Source organism: Colletotrichum graminicola (assembly GCF_000149035.1).
Source record: "Colletotrichum graminicola M1.001 genomic scaffold supercont1.16, whole genome shotgun sequence".
Taxonomy (NCBI): domain Eukaryota; kingdom Fungi; phylum Ascomycota; class Sordariomycetes; order Glomerellales; family Glomerellaceae; genus Colletotrichum; species Colletotrichum graminicola.
Window position 1 is genome coordinate 115,426 of NW_007361020.1, and position 21,245 is coordinate 136,670.

At 55.9% G+C, this 21,245-nt stretch overlaps 5 protein-coding genes across 5 annotated transcripts; 2 read left to right on the plus strand and 3 right to left on the minus strand.

Annotated features, from left to right (window-relative positions):
- Window positions 1-4,905: 4,905 nt before the first annotated feature.
- GLRG_04845 (alpha and gamma adaptin binding protein p34) lies at window positions 4,906-6,460 on the minus strand (the record flags this gene model as incomplete). Its single annotated transcript, XM_008095530.1, has 3 exons — window positions 4,906-5,453; window positions 5,635-6,141; window positions 6,382-6,460. 3 exons carry the CDS (start codon window positions 6,458-6,460, stop codon window positions 4,906-4,908), a joined length of 1,134 nt encoding a protein of 377 aa, XP_008093721.1.
- An 828-nt stretch (window positions 6,461-7,288) lies between these two features.
- On the minus strand, window positions 7,289-8,611 carry GLRG_04846 (uncharacterized protein; the record flags this gene model as incomplete). The annotated part of the gene is made up of 1 exon (XM_008095531.1): window positions 7,289-8,611. One exon carries the CDS (start codon window positions 8,609-8,611, stop codon window positions 7,289-7,291), a length of 1,323 nt encoding a protein of 440 aa, XP_008093722.1.
- Window positions 8,612-10,186: 1,575 nt separating this feature from the next.
- On the plus strand, window positions 10,187-10,882 carry GLRG_04847 (uncharacterized protein; the record flags this gene model as incomplete). The annotated part of the gene is made up of 1 exon (XM_008095532.1): window positions 10,187-10,882. One exon carries the CDS (start codon window positions 10,187-10,189, stop codon window positions 10,880-10,882), a length of 696 nt encoding a protein of 231 aa, XP_008093723.1.
- Window positions 10,883-11,234: 352 nt separating this feature from the next.
- On the minus strand, window positions 11,235-12,665 carry GLRG_04848 (uncharacterized protein; the record flags this gene model as incomplete). Its single annotated transcript, XM_008095533.1, has 5 exons — window positions 11,235-11,246; window positions 11,305-11,373; window positions 11,467-11,863; window positions 12,013-12,178; window positions 12,509-12,665. The coding sequence occupies 5 exons, from the start codon at window positions 12,663-12,665 to the stop codon at window positions 11,235-11,237; spliced, it is 801 nt and encodes a 266-aa protein (XP_008093724.1).
- Window positions 12,666-19,523: 6,858 nt separating this feature from the next.
- Window positions 19,524-19,828, plus strand: GLRG_04849 (uncharacterized protein; the record flags this gene model as incomplete). The annotated part of the gene is made up of 2 exons (XM_008095534.1): window positions 19,524-19,672; window positions 19,753-19,828. The coding sequence occupies 2 exons, from the start codon at window positions 19,524-19,526 to the stop codon at window positions 19,826-19,828; spliced, it is 225 nt and encodes a 74-aa protein (XP_008093725.1).
- Between the last annotated feature and the right edge of the window lie 1,417 nt (window positions 19,829-21,245).

Genomic DNA, 21,245 nt, shown 5'->3' on the forward strand with positions numbered 1-21,245 from the left:
CACCGCTGTAAACGGGGCAGTCGGCTTCCGGGTACAAGTGCCAAAGCTTGGGCATCAACTACGAATACTGCTGATTTGTATTTGATCAGATCGCTTTCGAGTGCTCTGATCCTCTCCGCTAATGAAGGCACACCGGGTTCAGTCGCACCCTTCTGACCAAACGTTGGCCGGCGCACGCTGCCGCTAGCATCGTCTCGCAGGGCGTAACGCCGTCGACTGACGGTTCATGCGATGGGAATGTGTTCACGCACGCGTCAGTGCGCTACTACTAAGCCGTTGAAGCACCTACAAAGGTGGCTACGATGTAGTCCAACATCCGGAGATCGGTGGTAGCGTCGGGCGTTCCTCAGATTGTTCAACGTCGGCGAAGATTAGCTATCCAGGTGTTCTGCAACGGACCGGATGGCTTCGGCGGCAGGAAACCCATGGACCGGCTCACCGGCTCATCTTCATATTCGTCTCCTGTCTCAGTCAGGCCAGACTTTCATGACGATACTGCCATTGTTCTGGACGACCACATCTTAGTCCATGTCGAATGCATACGTCTGTGAAGGAGCAAATGTATTTCTAGCGAGCTTTATGCTAGAACGAGAAAGCACCTCCGCCAGCACCAAAAAAACAACCAAACCCCCCCCCCCCCCCCCCCCCCGAAACCGTACGGATCCCCGGAGCACACTCCCTAGGCGGCATTGAAATCGGCCACGCATGATGGATCGGCTCCGTTTCCTGCACTAGAAGGAGCCTCGCTGGCAGGATCCATGACATCCACCATGCGTGCGCGAGTGGTGCAGCACAGTGCTGATGAATGCATGAGACTGTTCCCAAGGCCTCATCAGGTATCAAGGTTCCAGGTTTGTCTTCAGCAATGTCCACTTTTACCCCTGAGTGTCGGTGTCGGTACCTCACAGCATCTCAAGGGGCGTCGCGACCAAGCCAACCAATCTCGAAACAGCCGACGAGGGTATTGACCAGGTTGACCGGAGGGTCGTCATCATTGGCTCTCACAGTTGGGGCTTGCCCGAATTGAGTCAGGCGAAAGATCGCCAAAGGTTTGCCTTACCGGGTTAGTCAAGCAATGGGGGAGGCCAAGAGAGCCACTACCGTAGCATCTCAAGGCTCGAAGCTCAAGGCTAAAGGCTCAAGATTCGAGGCCCATAGATCTTGCGCAAAATGACAAGACACACAGAGCCTGGCAAGGAAATGGTGAGTGGGCATACTCCGTAGTCGTCGAAGTTCGGTGTCCACCGTGCTTCTTTCATCTGATCTTTCCTCTTCCCGCTTCAGGTTCTCTCGCCTACCACCCTAGTCCCGGTCTGCCTTCTGCTCCCGTTCGACACCGACTTGTCAGGCTCCCAGAGCCCCATCAAACCGCGGCCGCTCTTCTTTCTCCGCAGAACCATCCAAGGTCCCTGGAGAAGACAGGACACATTGATCGGTGTCTTTAAACAGGACTGTCGCCGCATAAAGGAGAAAGGGGCAAGCGGTCGAGCGGTGACGAGCGACAGCCGCATGTAATAATACCCCGTGCACTTTGGAGAGATCGTCAATGTGCAAAGTTCACTCACTGACGGCTCTAGTGTAGACAGTAGATGCAAAGGAAATGAAACTCCAGGACTGTTTTACTGACTCGGCCCTTGAAGCCCGCGGAAGTCGACGGTATCCTCCGTACGACATAGACCCGCTGCTCTCACGATGGAATTTTATGACGCCGACAACTGCCCGTTTCGCTCAGGGTCCATGACCAAAGCCACTGGACCAGACCCCCAGTCGCCTGGTCGGTCATAGTCGTTCCAGAAGAACCGTCGAACGCTACGAACCTGAGATCCCTGGATTATTCCCTTGACCTGCCCCTCCCCCTATCTGAAGCCCTGTTAAGTTAAACTTCGCTTACAGGAAGCCCTGGGACGACCGACTCTTGTCACAGGGCCCTTTATGGATAACGCGTAATATTGCCGCATGAAGTAGACGAGGCGTCTTGCAAGCAAGTTGCTCAGAGGGGGGAGGGGCGGTCAGAGGTATCTCTGATCTGACGTTATCCGTTGCGGCGTCCGTGGCACTGGCCCACTATTCGAACCAGTGGCCTGGAGGTCCGTTGCTGACAAGCCGCCATCACGAACATGCGGCGTCACAGGGTATGTCTCTCAGACGTGTACTTGACAGCTGGCCACCATCAAACCTGCGCTGTAGTAACTGGAAAATGGGAGACTCGGGTCAAAAAGCAATGGACACCGTCAGCGCCTCAAGACAGGCGGTTGGCTTGACGATAATGTGGCGCATCAACAGCCGCCTTTTCCTATATTCGGGGTGGTAAACCAAGGTTCGTGCCCATTGTTGCAGGTTACCATCTTACCAGATGAGCATCAGCTTTCACTGCGAGTATCAAGAGCGCAGAACACCCGACTTTGAACAGTGGTTGGGTCGCGGCAGCCTAGAACCCCATTGAGGCATGAGAGATCACCACGCCTCCTCAGTACGGCATTGAAGAACGCGCCCCGACACGCCCATTTCGGGTTTTTTTTTTTCCGCCGTATCTCTTTGAGCTCGAACATCGACTCCTACTAAATATCTCATCGATACACTCGCCCCGACAATGTGCTGCGCGCAACGTATCAGTTATTACGGGAACAGTCTGGCATTACGAAACGACCCTGACCGACATGGAGTCAAAGATCATGACTCACACCAGTCAACTGAGGTTGTTCGGAAAATTTCTCGTCTAAAAGTTTGAATCTGACAATGTGACGAACTGGCAGGGCATACAAATCTGTCGTGGCACCGGGCCAAGCAATCCCAATTAAGTCTGCTGAAACTGACCAGACCTCGCTTCTTCTACAAACATTGCAGGCGTCGCAGAGAAACTTCCGATTCATCTAGCTCCCCCGCTGGTGCAAGCGGATTCGGGTAGAAACACCAGCTTCGACGCGGCTCCGCCGTATTGTTTTGCGATGCGCATCAGAACATTGTTGCCAACACCTCCGTGCTCGGGCTTTCAGGGGGGGAGGAGACCACAGCAGCATGAAGTGTGTGGGCCTCAGGAGGAAGAATGTACCGGAGTGGTCCCTGTCGCCCTCTGTCTGCGACGTCGATGTCGCGCATCCGTAAAAGATCACACATCCAAGGCTTGTCAGCGATCGACGCTATCGATCGTCTGGTGTTCACCGGCCCTCTCCGAGACGGGACCCCTGGTTGGCCTGCCGTTGACAGCTGCTCGGCCGGTATGGAGTGTGAGGGCCGAGATCGTTTGGACCAGTTCATCGCCTCTGGGTAGTCCCAGCTTCTTGTGAGACTCGGCCCATCCGAAAGCGGTAGACGTGCATGACTCAACACGCTCCCACTAGGATAATCGCTACTCAAGAATTACCTACAGAAGATAGAGCGATATCTTGTTGTCTGATGACTCCAACTACCTCTACGCACGCCTTGTGAGTCTGCCGTCCGCATTGTAATCCGATCCGCATAAGGTCTGCCTTTGTATGTATGCCTGCCGGTATCACCGTATCTGCCTAGCAAGGTACCGCCTCGGTCCGACAGATCCTAGTCCGACAGTGGCGGGGGAGCCGTATAAGAGACAACGATATAAATGTTTCAAGCATCATCCTGCGCAGCGTCGTAGCAGGTTGGTGGTCCGTGTGGGAAAGAGCACGACAACGCTCGGAACTTGCCGACTAGGAACTTTGGGAGCAGCTACATGTGGCATCCGTAAAGGGCTACGGAAAGCGCTACAATGGCTGAATGTTGAGACCACGATGCCGGCTTCCTGGGCCGTCAGAAGAAAACACCAAAATGCTACTTGCTCGGCCTAGATATTCAGTCGCCAGGTTAGCACGACTCGCATTCGCTTCATCTGATGCAATGGAAACCTTCCTCCTCGCTCCATCGACACTCGTACATGAGAAATAACCTGGAATAGGCCTAGATAAGTACAGCGAATACAACCTTGTCAGGCATGGATCGCCGTTGAAATCCCACTCTTTCGGCCTCGATAAGCGTCAGAATGGGCCGGCGGAGTTTACATTTTACGATCGTCTACATCTGCCGGAAGGTTGAATTCTTGGAGTTGAGCACAGCTGGATCAAGTAACGTACAAGAGAGGTGGACAGCGGGCTCTCAAGATTGCCGACTCCCCAGTGCACCGGGCCGAGTGGTCTCGCTCGAGTATTCGAGCGTCGAGCCCCCCGTGCTAACAAGCACTGGTATGTGTGTGGGAGTCTTGAAACCTTCGAGGCCTTCTCTCGATGCAATCCTCCGAGATATCAGAGAATTTGAAACGCAAGATATCAATGTGCACCTGCAAGACGGGTTACTCAGACACAGGTCCCAAATGTTGCCCTGCGAGACAAGCTTCTGCGCCGTGTCGAAGTTTTGGGGTGCTTTTTTTCTTCTTAAACCTCAACATCAAGTCTTGCAACGCATATCGAAGGCGACATACGGTCTAGGCCCATATTTATTGGATGGAAGGCTAGTGTATGCGCGGATAGCTCAAAACGTGAAGATGTGTTTGCTGCAGTTGCGACTGTGGACGCAATGTCCATTCACTTGGCGTAGCTTTCCTCGTATATATATGTGTGTATACATACATAACTCCTCGTGTCGAACGGTCCACTCTGGAACCATCAAGCTCAGTCAGCCATAGTGGGCTCACAGCAAAAGCTAGGTGATCAGGGACCTTCTTGTGTCCCGCTCGGAAGCCAGACACGCTCAACGCTCGCCCGAAGTGCAAGTTTGCGTCGTAGCTTGGAAGCCCGTCGGGCCATGGATGCATCCATTCGGGTCTCCAGAGCAGCTGGCCTCGCTCGCCCGAGGAATAGAGACAGAGATGTCGGTATGCAACAAGTCGCTTGAGGCGGTCCGCCGTTCTGCATCCTGCCCTAGAGCCACAGCCGGGACAACTTGATCCCAGGGCTTTCACAGCTCCTTCATCACCTCCACAACGGCCTTCTTGGCCATCTTTCGCCTCTGCTCCTCCGGCAACCCCGCGCTCATGTCCCTCACGGCCTGCAGCTTCCGCATCATCCGCTCAATCTTCTCCACTTCGTCGCCGTCCGGCCCCTCATCCTCATCGTCTCCGTCCCTGCTCTTCCCGGCGCCCTCTTCGGTATTGTTCTTGGCCGAGGCCTCTCGCGCGGCACCCTTGTTTTCGTTGCCAACATCGTCGCCGTCATCGTCCGCCTCATCCGTTTCGGGCTGCTGCTCCTGATCCAGGTTCCAGATCGTCTTCTTCAAACCCTCAAAGTCAGACTTGTCGAAGCCAAAGTCCAAACTCTCGGGGTCCAGATCAAATTCATCCTCATCGCCGTCGCCGTCAGCGTCAGCTAGGGGCCTGCGGCTCCTGGGGAGGCCCGATGCAGGCTCCTCGTCAGAGTCGAGGTCGGAGAGCCCGCCGTCGAGGTCGTCTGCAGCGTCCCAGTCGTTGGACTCCAGGGCCTCGAGGACTCGGGGGATGCCCATTTTCTCTAGGCCATCGTGTCAGCACAGGTCCATTCTCGGTATCATCATTCATTCGCAGTAACACCGCCCGCCATGTGCCAGGCCACAGGCTCGGAATGAGTGAGCTTAACGAGAGGGGGGAGGGGGCGTTGAAGTAATAGTAGAAGAAATCAAGGAAAGAAAGGAAGGAAGGATCAACCCACGAACCTCCAAACTCATTCTTTCCCTCGTCCTTCTTCCCTCCTCGGACCTGAACAAACTCGAGCCCCCACTCGGCACAGAGCTCTTCCCACTCGTCCGCGTCGCCGTCGCCGACACCGATGCCCAGGCTGACGCCGTCCCACCCCCAGCCGCCGAGCCCTTCACGGACGACCCTGCCAACCTCGGTGATGAGGGCGCGGGTCTCGTCTGCAGACGGCGGTGCCGGAGGTGCTGCAGGCTCTGTAGCCGTCACCGGAAATGTGTCAGCAACGGGTGCGGCCGTGCCGGACGATGATGTCGAGGGCAGGGCGAAGACGACAGCCATACCGCCGAGCACGGAGAGGACCTCCTTGGCCTCGGGCGAGAGGAAAGATTCGGACCATTCCGCCGGCGAGGAGATGAGATCCAGCCAGATGGGAACGTCGGCACTGTAGTAGCTCGTCTTGATGGAGAGGACGTGCGTTGTGCCGGCGAGGGTGGTTGATGCGGGTTCCGGGTGGTTGCCCGTCAGGTCTGCCTCTTGCGTCAGATGCTGTTCTTTCCTGTCGGTTCTACCAGAACTACTTTCCCGCCTCTCTTTTTCATTTTCTTTTAATTTTGTCTGAGGAGGGGGGGGCTGCGAGGCTCGTCGAGCTCATGACGATCGCCTTCACTCTCACTGATCTTTCTCACTCGAGCGTCACGGCGGGGCAGGACGCATCCCGCGCCAGAGGATCGGCGTTGATAAGATAAGGAAACTCGGACGGGACTCACCTTTGATGACTCTGCTCAGGTGCTGCTTCGAGTCGGCAAGCGAGACAGCCAGGACCCGGCGCGGGTTTTTGATATCCATTCTCCGTCGATCTTTCTACGGGTTGTCTGGCAGGTGTGTGACGAAGGCATCAAAGACAGCTATGAGGGTTCCGGGCGGCGAGGTGGGAGAGGGAATGGCGGGGCACGGGACGCAGGGTCTAGGACCGGGGGGGTGGGGGATGGATTACCTAAACGTTCGGCCGGGAGCTTACCTTCCCGACCTAGGGCCGAGCATGCAGCAGGAGAGCAAGCGACCTTACGACGTGGTACGGAAGCTCCGGCTGCTGCATGCTTAGTATAGCGTCTTTTTTGTTTATTTAAACACCTCCCTTTTCTCTTTCTGTGTTGTGTCGTATGCCGAGTTTGACTTGTACAAACATCCTCTCAGACACAGGTACCTCTAACGATACGGCTGATTTCTTATCTTGCTAAGCCATATTTCTTCACGGCGGAACGATTGGACCATGTATATGTAGGTGTATCGAGTTATGCTTTTCCTTAATGTAAGTATTCCCAACCCTCGCTATTATCCTCGACAGCAGTGATCTTTTGCCTTGCAACACCAGAGAACCGAAACAAGGAGACAGTATAAAGAAAACGAAATTCGTAAGGCGTCAATCTGGAGAACGTTTTGAGGTGATGCAAGTAGACGGATAGAGAGAAAGAGAGACAGAGAGGGAGAGGAGAGAGAGAAAACCCAAAAGACACCCGCAGTTCCGGCCATGAGGAGAGAAACAAAAACAGCAAGAAACAAACGTGCGGGAAAAGAAAGGACAAAAAAAAAACCCATGGCATGCGAAATAGACCATACAGCGAAAGAGTCGAGAGTCAAGAACATGCCCGAGCATGCACCTCGACGGCGTGTCGCTCAGCAGTTACCTCCCCATCCAAAGTGGCGGTTGACAACGTTCATGGCGCTCACGCCGGCCATCACGAGGTCCCTCGTCGCGCCCCCTTCCATGCCGGCCAGGACCTCCTCGAAGCTGGTGTCCTGCCTCCCCTCGGCGTCCCTCAGGTCGCGCTGGTCCAGCTCGCCCTGGCGCCTCTCGAGGACGGCCTTGGAGATGGCCCTCCCCCACATGTTGTACCAGTCGAGCTCGGAGAGCGTGACGTACTCGCGCCCTGTGACCCTGCCCGTCTGCGGGTCCCTCCGGCGGCGGGAGAAGGGCCACTCGGCCTCGACGACCTCGAAGCGCTTGGTTCGGAAGAAGAGGTAGGGCCAGGCAAAGAGCCAGAGGAAGGTCAGGTAGAACAGCCAGCGGACCCAGGGGGTCCAGCGCCAGCGGTTGACGCGGCAGGTGTTGTAGACGTCGACGCGGGCGTCCTGGACGGGGAAGGAGACGTCAATGTGGCCGCGGTAGTGGGTGGCGCGGACGAGGTCCTCGAGGCGGCCCTTGAGCTTCTCGTCCTCGTCGAAGCCCGTGACGGTGCGGAGCAGGGTGAAGGACTTTAGACCGGCGTGGGAGGCGCAGTATCGGTGGCACCACTCGCGCAGGGTGGGCTGCCTGTTCCCGTCGGCGGCGGTGTGGGAGGACGAAGAGGAACCACCGAAGCCGGGGGCGCGGGTGGGAAAGACGGTGCCACGACGGACCTTTTGAAAGTTGTCGACGGTGCGCAGCTCGCGCCAGGAGCGGCGGGCGGTGATGTCGCGGTAGAGGAAGGGAGTGAGGTCGAGGCGGACGTCGAAGTCGACGACGGTCTTGGACTCGGTCTTATCGTCGCGCTTGCGGACGCTCTCGGTGTGGGTGCCGCGGACGCGGACGTAGGGCCTGGGCGGGAGCTCGGCGAGGGCGGTGATGTGAGATTCGAGGTAGGTCGGGTCGGTGTCGAGGCGGCGGGAGGTGTGGATCTCGGCGCCGGTGACGGGGTCTTTACGGAAGAGAAGCGGGGAGGGGCCGGCTTCGTCTGCGAGGAGGGCGGTCGTGGTTGAGGTGATGGGGTGGCTCTTGGAGGCGGGGGACGGGTCTTGGGGTTCATCCGTGTATGATGGCGGGAGGTCGCGTGCGGCGACCGAGGAGGAAGAGGAGGAGGCAACGACGTCGTCGAAGTAGGCATCGTTCGTGTGCAGGGAGCAGGCGTCGGTGGGCTGGTCGAGGCGAAGGTCGGGAGGGTTATTGGAGGAGGATGCGTCCTCCTTGGAGTCGGGCTCGAAGGGTGGCAAGTCGGGGGAGAAGGCGCCTGGCATGGACATTTTCGGGTGTTGATGCTTTGCTTTGGATATAGAGGCAAGGGGGTTCGAGGGGAGGCAGAGGATGTCCTCAGTTGGGGGCTGGTGATGCAGAGTAGGATCGACTATGGATATAGATGCGGAGATACAGATGGATGGAGACGGTGTAGAGCAGAACAGAGCGAGTGAGCGAACTTCCAGACAGGCACGACGAACCAAGCAGACACACACACACACACACACACACACACGCAAACAAAATCAACGAGAGACGATCACGGGGAGTGGAGGTGAAGGAAAAAGATTGGAAAAGGAATGGTCAGGCGTCGTTGTGATGTCGCAGGAGGTACGGATACAGTAGGTACGAAGGTACAGTAGGTATGTTGTATTTTGGCTAGACAAGGTTCTAGGCCCTGGAACCGGCATCCCAAGGGTCCTCTTGGCCCAATGGTATGTTTTAGTTCTATTTTTTTTATTTATTATTTTTCAACACCCCTTCCCTTCCCCCTCTTCCCCCACCAATATCCGACGGCGGGATGGTCACCCAGCGCCCCGTCACACTCGGTCAAACGTGGTACTTGGGCAGAATTGAATTGCAGAATGCAAAATGCAAAATGCACATCAAAATGCAGAGCCGCTAGCGAAGCTGCCCTGCCCTGTCGTGTCGTGTCGTGTCGTGTTGGGGCAGCCTCAGCCCCCCCCCCCCCCCCTATCGGCGTCAGCCACCCAATGAGGGAGACGGTTTGGCCACCCACCCCAGGTGGGAGGGAGTCATCGTTGGGGGATTTAGCTTTGTCAATCTCGACACTGTCTATTCCTAGTCTATTTTACCCACTTGAGCTTCAATACCAAGGTACCTAGGTATGTATTGAATTCCAAGTACCGTATCTGCCCACCAGCTGGCTTCGTGGCGTGGCGTGGCGCTGGCGTGGCGTGGCTCTCCTCGTCACGACTCACGGCTGGCTTGTCTCGTCCCACTATCGAGACGTCTCCCGTGCCATCGGCTTCATGCGAATGAACCCGGCCCGGCTCTCGGCGACGCGAGCCTTGCCAGATACGCATCGGGTTTTCCTTGTCGTTGTTCTCTTCGCCGCGGCTTCGGACACAGTGGCCGTGTCAAGGACATGTTGGCTTTTGTTGTGTGGTTTGTTTAGCCAGTCGCCCACTCTGAACCAAGGACGCGTGGCGACAGATACCAAGTTTGGCGAGACCGAGTCCTATTTTGGTGCCACGCCGCAGGGATTCAAATGCCGCACTTCTCGTTTGGCCTTAGTCACTGTTTTCTTTGCCCCAGAAAGCATCCGATGCTGATGCAGACCACTGGGCTGGCTCACTTCAGACGACGGACCGCCCTCAAAGCCCCGTCATCCCATCCCGTCAATCGTCCGGACCCCAGACGAGTCTGAAAACACCGACCCCCATCCCATACCGGTATCCTGTTGCCTTATACGCCGAGTTCACCAGCGTAAAGGCCGTTCTGTCCAGAGGTTGTTGAGCGAGGATGCTGCCAATCATGAGAGAACCGCAACATCGAGTCTGTGACCAAGGGACCTAGCTATGATAACGGCGTCCAGGGCTGGGCTGTCTTGTCTGTCTAACATGTCTCACGACCGCAAAACTCTGACGTCACGCAGGCCAGTAAGGACAGCACAAACTGTCGCATACGCCGCGCTGAACCCAGGCGGTCAGTTCTACATCTCCCTGATCCCCAGGTTCGCCCGCGCAAGCACCGCCGTTCCGGAGATGGATCTGAGCGGGACCGTCACCCAAGTGTGGAGTCCCGGGTCCGCATCCGGCCCGGCGGCGACAACGTCGAGAACAATGGCCAAGGATGCGTCGCCCGTGGACGACGCAGGGCCAGAGAACGAGTCCCTGAGGGAGAGGTTCGGCCGGGAAGGAAGCCGGTTCGACGCCGTGGTCGACTGCGTCGGCGTGCAGGACGTCCACATCAACTGCGCCGCCTATCTAGTCCCCGACGGTGTCTACTCCGCCCTTGGGATCAAGCCGGCGGCTCTCTCGTATGGAGCCTTCACCAAGGTGGCCTGGCAAATGCAGATGAACGCGCTCTGGTCCCGTCCGACCTGGTTGGGCGGCACGGGCCGTCGGTGGGCGGCAACGGCTATGATGGACCCCGGTAAGGATTTGACGGAGGAGGTTATGGGAATGCTGTCAGACGGGAGGATCAAGTCTGTCATCGAGAAACAGGTTGGTTTCGAGCAGGTCGCGAACGGGTATGACATCGTTGGGAGCGGGAGGGCGAGAGGAAAGGTTGTCGTCAAGGTTGACGGCGAGTAAACGTTTCCCCTTACTGACGGCGGCGTGAATCGACTAGAATGCTGTACCCTGTAACTTTTTTCGTCATCGTTCTATATCTCTATGGCATATATGGAGTATAAAGAAACAATGGGCTCCTCATCATCGAACACTGTTGATATGTACGGGATGGCGGGCTGCCTTTCTTTTGCTGTCCGCAACCCAACATCCATGCTTTGTAAAAACTACCCACACGGGCCGCCTTCTGCATGTTCAAAAGGGGTTTACAATGGGTTGGGCTGACCCTCAACACACCAGGCTTCGTCCATGTCTATAATCGAAGGCGACAATGACTGCTTCAGCGTACGCAAGAGCCGCAGCCAATACCTTATCATCACTTAGCAACCTATGTCTTCGATGCAGGAGCTGCCGGTATCCCTTCGACTTGGACATTTTTCACTCACCATGATGTGCATGATCTGATGGCTCGCCCCTACCAAGTCAAAAGTTCTCGGGAACCACCGCTCAGGAAACTTCTCGCACAGTTAGCAAAACACCGCCGGGATTCGTTCCCTCCCCCACCCCCAAACCAAACGCCGCAAACGCTCTCGCAGCAAGCGACTCACCTTGGCCCAATACACCAGAACAGCAACGAGGTTGAACCCGGCCGTCGCCAGAACCCACCCGCCACCCACTCGCTCCCACACCTCCCCGGCGCCGTCCACTGCCGCTCCGTGCCCGATGGGGAGCACGAATGCCGCGAGTCCGAACGCCGCGAACAGCGCCGCGCGGTGGTGACCCAGGTCCACGGCCCCGAGGTCCGGCCGCGCCGTCGCCGCAGCGCAGAGGGCAGCGAGCAGGCCCGTCAACGCGACGTATGCGTCGCGCGTGCGGGGGCTGCACGGGAACGCGTAGTGCGCGAGGGGGTAGACGGACGACCACATCAGCACAAGGACGCCGTGGAAGTCGGCCTTGATGCCCGAGAGATAGACGGCCTCGCTGTGGGACATGAGAGTGTGGAAGCTTTGTGCGGGTTAACGAATGCTGTCCCCCGAACTTTGACGGCCGACCTGGACCCTCTTCCGAAGCCCCCCCCCCCCAATGCCAGAACTAGAAGAAGGCACAATGGAAGACTAGGGCCAGCTTAAAGACCAGGGACAGGCTTTACTCACGCCGCTGAGAGGACGAAGCAGACGGTCACGCCGAGGGCGTAGACGCTGCAGACGACAACGTCTGCTGTCGAGGCGATGCCCCATCTGGGCGGGATCCCATTACCGAAGACGTAGAACGGCAGCAAGACGAATAAAACTGCGCCAAATACATGAGAGTAGATGTTGACTGCGCAGAGCATTAGACTCGGTGAAGCCGCAAGACGAAGGGGCCAGTGTCTCCTACTCGACTCGTTGTGGATATAAGCCCAGCTCGCAAAGCATTCAAGCACCGAATTGCAGGCCTTTCTATAAACCAAGTTTGTAAGCCAGTCTCAATCGATGGCCATCGGGTAGTTGACCTACCGATACCCGGTCTTGATGTGATCGCTCCCGCATCTGTCACAGCTATAAGTCTCTGTCCCTCTAGGAGTTGACACATGACCCACTGTTGCCATTCGGCTGTACAACCTCTTAGAAAACGATTTTGATCACAAGTGTTACGGCAGAGGATACTTACGGAGTTCCTCCCACGACAGAAGCGAAGTCTCCCTTTCCGCTTTCCTCCCAAACTCTTCTACACTCCCCCAGCTCCATAACCGCCGCCTGGCGGAATCGTCCTCTATCGCCGTCCGGAGCCGCCGCCTCAGGGCCGAAGTCGAGAGAGGAGCGGACATGGCCCACCTTGTCCTCCCTCCAATATCCGTACTTTGGCTTGTATCGCCAAGGCCGTAAAACGGGCTAGGAACCCCTGGGAGCCAGACGGGCCGCCATCCAAGCACACCGAGTTGCGCAACTTGCCGGAAGCACTTCCCGAACCCGTTCCCTAGCTGAGCCGTATTTGATCCGATCCAAGATCCGGAACAACGCTCGCTGCAAGGCAAAGTGGAAGTGTCAAGGGACAAGGGGGAATTCCGAGACTCGCTGTTCTTACCTTCTGGTCGAGACAGAAAGGGAAAAGAATAAAACAGAACACAATCAAACACCGTTTCTCTTGCCCTCTCTCACAGGAGAAATTCTGATACAAGAAAAAAAAAAAAAAGCAAGAAAACCCCCTTTTCTCAATAGTCCTGGTCTCGTCTACCGTTCACCGACCCGCCCGCGGAAAAGGTTGTTGGGGGGGAGGCCCTCCAAGTCCACCAACCCAAAACCGAATGCCGGATGAGCGCCGATCCGGGGTGTCCCGTGCATTGGGCCATTTTCTCTAAATGCAACGACGCTGATGCAGGCCCTTGAACAGTGCGCACGTAACAAATCACAACCAGCCAGAAGGGCCACCTGGTGAGCGTTAAGTTGATGCAGGCAGGGTAGGACCCTGGAGGGGGGGTAGGGGGGGGGGGGGGGGGGGGGGGGGGGGGTTGAGAAACCTGTTGCCCGTCGCTGGATGTGCTTGGAGAAAACTTGGCCGGCACGACGCGAGCTTGTTTTTCGGATGTGCCCGGCAGCGGCGATCTCACGTCCTCGCATCGAGGCCCAGAAGAAGTGCAAGGGCGTCAGATACGATTGGTTTGTCCGCTTACACCACGATGAAGTGAATGGCAACAACGTCAGAAGAGGAGCTCGCCATGGGAGAAGTGTCGTTCGTACGCAGTCGAATAGCCTCTTTTCTTGCCACTCAAAAGATGTCCGAGGCATGCCGGGCTTGGCAGATGTGCTATTGATACCCCACCTCCACAAAGACAACCCGTACACCGATCGACGAGGTCCATACCTGTAGTCAAGTTATACTGTGGCGAATGGTAAAACAAGCCTTGACCTCCGCATGGGGAAGGCAACCAGTGAGCATCGTCAACATTCAGTACGGAGGTGTAGTTGGGAGCAAGTGGTGAACTAAAGAAAAGAGAATACGTGAGTGAAAGCCCATCGAACAACAAACCCACCATCGAGCACAGCCAAGGGTTATGGTATTGATAGGACATGAGCCCTGTATTGAGACGGTGCGTAACAGGGTGGCTAGGCACCAGGGCGTATGCGGTAGAAAGAACGATGAGACTGTTGTATGACTTTTCCCCTTTATTTCGGCTTGTAGATATTCTAGTCGACATGGACGAGAGGAGCGAACTCACCAGACGAGAACACCCCTCTCGTCTGGAGATGCACGTCGGACAGCCTGCATCTGTCTCTCTATGAATAACCGAGCGGGCTTCGGGCTAAGAAACGTTGTCAAGCAAATGCAAGAACCGACCTGCTCACCCTTTTAATCTTAACTCGGAATGCCGAGAGGCGTCTGTTTTGCATGCCCAGTCTCGATGACCCGCCACATATCGGCAGACCATTCAGTGCAGACTTATGGTCAAAAGAGGCGTGAATCACTCAAGCCTCGTGGATGAGGAGTTGGTCCAGGCGAAAACAGGGAGGAAACGGGGAGGAAACGGGGGGGAATCAAGAAATCTTGGTTCAGAAAAAAAAGAGGAGCACTAGTGATTGCTTTACGTGGTGAGAACACATGGAGTTCGACACATTGAGTAATATCTAGATACGTTGCTCGACGCTATCAGAGTATTCTCGGAGGGATACTGCAACAAAACACGAATGTAACCAGGGACATCTCGCAGTCATGTTGGCCTCGACGTCGGAACGTATGGCTTCCTTCCAGTCTCTGATGTCAACACATTCAGCCTTTCCCCACGTATACGAGGTATCTCCACGCTGTTCGAGCCCGCCGGAAGAGTGATGGCTACAAAATGGCAGCGCCAACTATCTATCGAAGGCAGCCTTCTGCGGTGGCTTGTTTGCAGCTGGGAAGACCTTCAATAGACGCCAACGGCCCATCGCCTCCATCGCCTCCATGACCTACCTACCTCTCCGCCTGGGCCTCTGCAGGTATGAATGTCTTCACCCGGACTTTTCTCGACTAGGGAAGATCAATCACTTTCGGGTTCATCCGGGGGGGTGCAACAATTAGTACAATCCTGACACCCTTTCGCGCGTTCGTGCGTTCCTCATCTTGCTGGTGGCCTTGCAACCAAGCATCGTTACTAAGCACATCTCTCCCCCTGCTTCCATGACCTCTCAACTCGTGCCGGCCTCAAACAAACGTTGCAATGGCTTTCAGCCACAAACGTAAGGTGCATGACTGGAGACAAAGAAGCATGCATCTTAACTCGGGGGAGGGGGGGTCCGCAACCTGCTCGTCGAGCTCGTTGATGGTGTCTCTCAACAGCTGACGCCTCGGAGGCAGGCACCGGGTCGTCACAGACTCTCCACGGCAGGCATTCTCGGCTCCAAGGCAGGCGGTGCAGCCTGAGCCCGAGATGCATGGGGTCGGAGCTTTCCTGGACCTTGTCCAAGCCATGTTTACTCAGGATTTAGTGAGCAACACGGAAATTGACTCGATACCAAGCTGGGCTTGTCCAGGTCCCTCGGTCGCTTAGCGATCCAGGCGTTGTCCGTCAGCTCGCGAAAGGATTAGCTCCGGGTGTTTGATAAGAGCAGGAAGCTTACCATCAATGATCAATGACGTGGAGAAAGTGGGCGCAAGTTAGCTTGTGGCAAGTGCACTCGCCAGACTTCGCGATCGTCCTCGCTTGGGAGGGGTGGATATATATGGCTATCAATCTTTAACACAAGTTGCCCCCTCTGCCGCGAGCATTTTCAGCTTGCACGGTAAACTAGAAACGGGGGACGAGCTCTTATGTGACACAAACCCCGTTGATTGGATACTATTGCAGCTGAACTTTGTTCGGTTGTCAAAACTTGTCCAAGTCGTGCTGGCGCCTTGGTGGATTACAGACCGGATGGCTGGGAGAGGACTTCACTCAGGGGTGGTGCTCGTTGATGCGCAGGCATTCAAGTTCTTGTCTCAGACAAAATCGTCGGTGCGACGAGCCGCTGTGGAATCATCATGAGCGAAATTCCCATATGAGGAGGGCTCCGTGATTCCGAAGGGAGGCGATGACCCCAGTCGTCCATGTGCTTTAGGCCTTTAGCACAGAATACGAGTCAACATCCCTGTCTCCCCACGTTCTGAAGACAATGCCCCCAATGCGACAACATGCTGGCTAGTGCTTATAGGGCGATTTGTGTGCTCATCGGCAGGGGTGCAATCAATGGCGATGAAGACGAGACCGGGAAAGAAAGGGGGAAAAAGTAACAACACAATCGATCGCATTCGTGGGGTTTGCTCGCCTGTGAGACACTGCTGGCTTATGAAGACAGTGGCTGCTCCTGTCTGCGGCCAGGGGGGGGGGGGGGGGGGCGTTCTGTATCCGGACGATAAGAACGGATTCATCTCCCTGATACAAGACATGCCTTCTAGGTAGTGAAAGCAGGGCGTGTGCCTGCGCTAACTTTCTGCCGGCCAAACGGCTCCTCAGATCGCCAACGCCGTCGCATGCAAGAGAGGTGGCGGCAGCGGCACAGCTGACAGATGGAGTAATGGGAGGAAGGAGAGTGAGGCATTCGGGTAAGCAGACGGGTGCTATCGGCACATGCTGTAAGCCACACGAGAACCTCAATGTTGGTCGCGAGCTTGGCGGGCCTTGAGGGGGCAATGTTTGGTATGCCACCCGTAAGCTGGATGTCCAAAAGCTTTCAGGTCGGTGCCATGGCCATGTCGTCATGCAATTGGTAATCATGCAAGGCACTCAATTCTATGTGCTTAGATGGAGGAGGACAAAGAAAGTGAGTTGCTTCGACGTGAGGTGCCGATTGCAACGAACCCCTGGGACCTCGGCATCTTTCACTTTGTATTACGGCTGTTGTCAGCAGAGAGGCTGAATCTGAGGCACTGGCGGACGCCATCGCGGGTCAACCGTGAGTAGGGTGGCGCGGTGATAAGCCGCGACAATGATTGTTGCTCGTGCGCGAAGCGGGAGGCTTGCGAACGGCTTCGGGCGGCTATCAGGAGCAGGCTTAGGGGTAGATAGACAACAGCGGCGAGGTTGTCTGCTGATGTCGGTATTGTCTCCAATGGTCTGGCTATTAATTATCCCGAGAACTGCTCCAGCGACAACAGATGAGACCCAATGTTCGGCTCCGGATTGTGGCGCTTCCCGTAAATCCGATGGGCGCCACCCCTGATCCTAGACGCTGCCGTTCCTGCGTGCCTCGTGAGAATGGTGACATTGGCCCAGGGGCACACACTTGCTTGTGCCTAACTTTCACAAAGGTTGTGTTAGGCAAAATCATACCCGTTGTTACTCCAGCCGTTGACAGGTTCCTCATGAAGAGAGCCAGGCGGTATTAGGGGATGCAGCGGCTTGAGTATTCGTTCCAACAAATGTAAGCCAAGATGACGGGGAGACAGTACCGGCCAGTCGGAGGAACCAGGTGTCGTGACACCTGTCTCGTACCGTGACACTTCGGAGTTAAAATTCATCTCAATGACAAGACGACTGAAGGGGGATGCCGGCTGCATGGGCCCATCCAAAGTAGAATGTTGTCCGTAGCTGATTGCCGGAACTCCTGCACTAGAGCAAACAAGTCGACACCACCTTTGACAATCAAGCGTCAACGGCCCTGGTTCGGTTCCCGCACCTCACCAGCGACCTTTTAGCCTCCCAGGCCAGCCAGTTTGTGTGCCAGGAACAAGTGGTGGTGCAGGCTGGTCTACCTACCTAGTTCAGGAGGCGCACATTTCGAGGCAAGGCACAATGTGTGGGTCCTCGGAAAGTCTGGGTACGTACGCTACGCTGCATGCATTGAAATCTCCGCAATGGTGCAGCGTCATGGCGAGGGGTTTGGCAAATTGGCAAACGTAGGACGGACTGGCCAAGTCCATACTCCGACCAGCCGTGGGCCTAGTGCTCATTAGTCCATATAGATGACATGACGGCGACTAGCCAGTCAGGCGCGGTGCAAGACGGCGTGGCCTGAAGCCAGAGAGACCACATGGATTTTTATTTCATGTTAGCGTCGATGGGAAATGCGATGCGACGCGATGCCATGCGATGCACAGCGCTGCTCCGCACTGCCTGCATGTGCTGCATTGCATGCTCGAGGGCGCCCGCCCAACTGCAGCTTTCCAGCGAGAACCTGCGCCCTGCCCAGGACCAGACCGCGAGGTGGACAAACGGAAGCGATGATGGCGGAGGGGCAATGAAACCTATGTGGAGAGGGAGGGCGTGGGGATTGGAAGGGGACGACGGTTCGGTCCCTGGCATCCGTGAGGCCCCGCACTGCAGATTCCCACACAAGGGACGTCGCTTTCGCACGGCTAATAAGGGTGACGGGCGAGGGAAGGAGAGGAGGCTTGAGGCATGGTTCGAGACCTCAGTCTTGTCTTTGGAAGTGGCGGTGGAGGGGAATATGGCGTGTCGGTCTCTCTGACAACCGTTCTGGAGTGAGAGCGATCATTCCTGGACGCACATTGTCGAACCGACGAAAGTGTCCGCTCAAGCCCTTGTCGACCTTTTGGCACTCTCTTTCGTTTCCCTTGGTCATCATCGTCGACGATCGGCAGGAGCAGCCATCAAATGCGGTAGAGCATGACCCAAGGGTGGTGTTGTGTTGCATTGGAGGCTCGAGGCCGCATGTCAGAACGACTAGTGTGATGCAGATAACCAGCGTCAGGAACCCGTTTCTGGGCTGGCGCAAAGCGATTCGAACCCCAAAACAGAACTTGATTTGTGTGACGCGGCTTCATAAGAGGCTTGTACGTGTCGCCCTCGACAACCTAGCGAGTGGTGCATGAAGCAGCCCAACGAGCGAGCACCGGTTGCGCGCCATCAAAAGACCATGTGCAGATGTCTTGCATCTGTCTGATGCGTAGGTCGACGACGAGTTGAAACCCTCCCCCGCGTACCGGGTCGTCATGCAGTGAGTGGTGCAAAGACACTCGGTACCGACGTAGCGGTGATCATCGAGCGTCGGACAAGCTGATGGGGGCAAGGTGAGTCAAGCAAATTCCAATAGTATCCCAATTCTGGTCTTGTGTGACGCCGGGTGCGATCCGGGTGCCTTCATTCCTGGTGCTCTGCATGGCAAGCAAAGGCGGCCTGAAACTGTACGACAAGGCCGGCCGTAGAGCGTAGCCCAGGTGTGGGAAAGGGTGGAAGGTGAAGGACCCCACTGACAGCAAAAGCCGGCAATGAGTTGGGAGAAGGCGGCGTGAACAAGACAACTGCGTAGGCCTGACGACTGACTCCCGAGGCGTTGGGCGGATCATGATGCGGCAGTTTGCATGTCTGCAAGCGGCCTTGGGGTAGCAACAGAGCCCGGGTCGTCTGAAAACAGGCAGATGGCAGCGAGTAAGTGGCCCTAGATACGGGACGACTAATTAATCAACGGCCATGGGGAGAGAGAGGGCGACCAGGGTACCTAAGGGTGTGGCTGCAAGGTGCCAAGAACCGACCAGGACGGCTGAGCGTGAGCCCGGACTAGCGTGGCTCGATGGGTGTTAAATAGTGTGTTTCTGTTTAGCGATGGAAGCCTTCGACTGTTTCCGCCCCTCCCAGTGGGAGCCACAGTGGAAGCGTCACGATGCGGTCGGTCGGTCGGTATGGAGCAGTGCTGGGAATTCGACAGGAGACGTTGTATATGCCGGGGCGCCCAGGAGACGAGTCCATCCCCAGAGATGGTGGTGATGGCACACCATGCCCGGTGATAACAGTAGGCCCGAGGAGAAGGAGGAGAAGGACCACGGTCATCCTAGGCTTCCTCGTCTTGCAGACATCTCCACTCTGAGCACATTCCTGTTCAGGGGAGATACCTGGGAGGCAATCGTGAATGTCGTGAATGTCGTGTATGTGAGTGTAAGACGGGACGGGACCGGACTCGGAGGGGCATTTAGTCCTCCTGCCCGTACGAATTCAGACAGAACAGAACAGAACAGAACAGGACAGAGCAGAGCAGAGATTGGGAGAAGGAGGAAGGAGCGATACAGAGTACGTACCCGTAGTGTAGTGTACTCACCCAAGTACCTACAGTACCTAGCTGGTGTACGGCGGTATGCCTTGCTAACTAGGTATACCGTGTCTCGTGTCTTGCCTCTTCCGCAGTATCCACATTTCGATTCAACCCTTCCCGAAAACATTCTTCTATTGGATAGCGCCAAATGCCAGCCCACACCATCATGGCAGATGTCCACCATAATGGAGCTCAAAGCAGGATTGACAGGGGCCCAGGGGCGGATGGGTGGTTTCCTCCCACGTTCAATCGGCCTTGGCCCGGGTCCTGGTACTTGCAGCTCCCACCTGCTAGGTATCCTAGCTTTGCGCAGGTACCGTTCGTCCGTGCTGATTGGCTTTCAAGGGTTCCCAGTTTTATTTTTATTTTATTTCCTTCTTCTTCTTCTTCTCCTTCTTCTTCTCTCTCCTTGATTTTGACGGCTAGCCTGGTCCCTGACCCTGGGAGCTCATTGCGGCGCATCCACCCACCCTCGGATGTCTTCGCCCCAGATATTGCAACGTGAGAACGGGAAGAAATGAAAGAGGCATACGGATACTGCGGTTTCTGTTCGGGTATCTGGTTGCGCTTCTTCAATTATGTCAGCAATGGATACTGGAGATTATGATGCATATCCACCACAAATCTAACCAGTGAGAGACACGGTTTATATGGGTCTAGACTCCGCACTACCTACCTGTTAGGAGAGCTCTTGCACATAGAGGCGTTGGCCCATGAAGGTGCGCGATTCTGCTTTAATTTCGCCTACCGCATAGAATAGGCCGCTCCCCTTCCCATATTCTATCTACTCCGTACACCACCTACGGAGTATCCGTACTAGTATCCGTACCGTACTGTATGTATCCTATCCTTTTCAAACCCCCTTCCCGACCTGGGTTTAGTCTCTCTCTCTTTCCGGCTCCATCATTGTGGGTTATGTGTGGAATGGTCCTCCGTCTTCAACAATTGTAATCCAAGAACGCCCGCTCGCCCCCACCCCCAAGAGCACATCCACTCCATTCGCCGTTAATGACGATAATCTTAAAACAAAAAGAATTTTGTACCCGTCGAAGACAAGAAGAAAGGCAAAAAAGAAACAAGAGAAAGGAAAGGGAAGAGGGGGGGGAAACCGCCTTCCTTTCCATTACTCTGTCCCCGTTTTTTTCTTTCTTTTCAACCTCTTGCATTCGCATTCCTGCACCTCAAGCTTAGAACATCTAGGAACACTTCCACACCCCTTCCACTTGGATTATCCATCCCCCACCCCCCTCCCCTCTGTTATTGACGGCCACTCTCCCACCACCTCCGAAATCTCTCTTCCTTCACTTCTCCCGGCCGATTCGCCTCTCTTCTCCTTTCTCTTCCTCCGCGCCGCCCATAGCTCTGTTTGAACACAAACCCCCTGTTCCCGACGTGCAAACCCAAGGGGC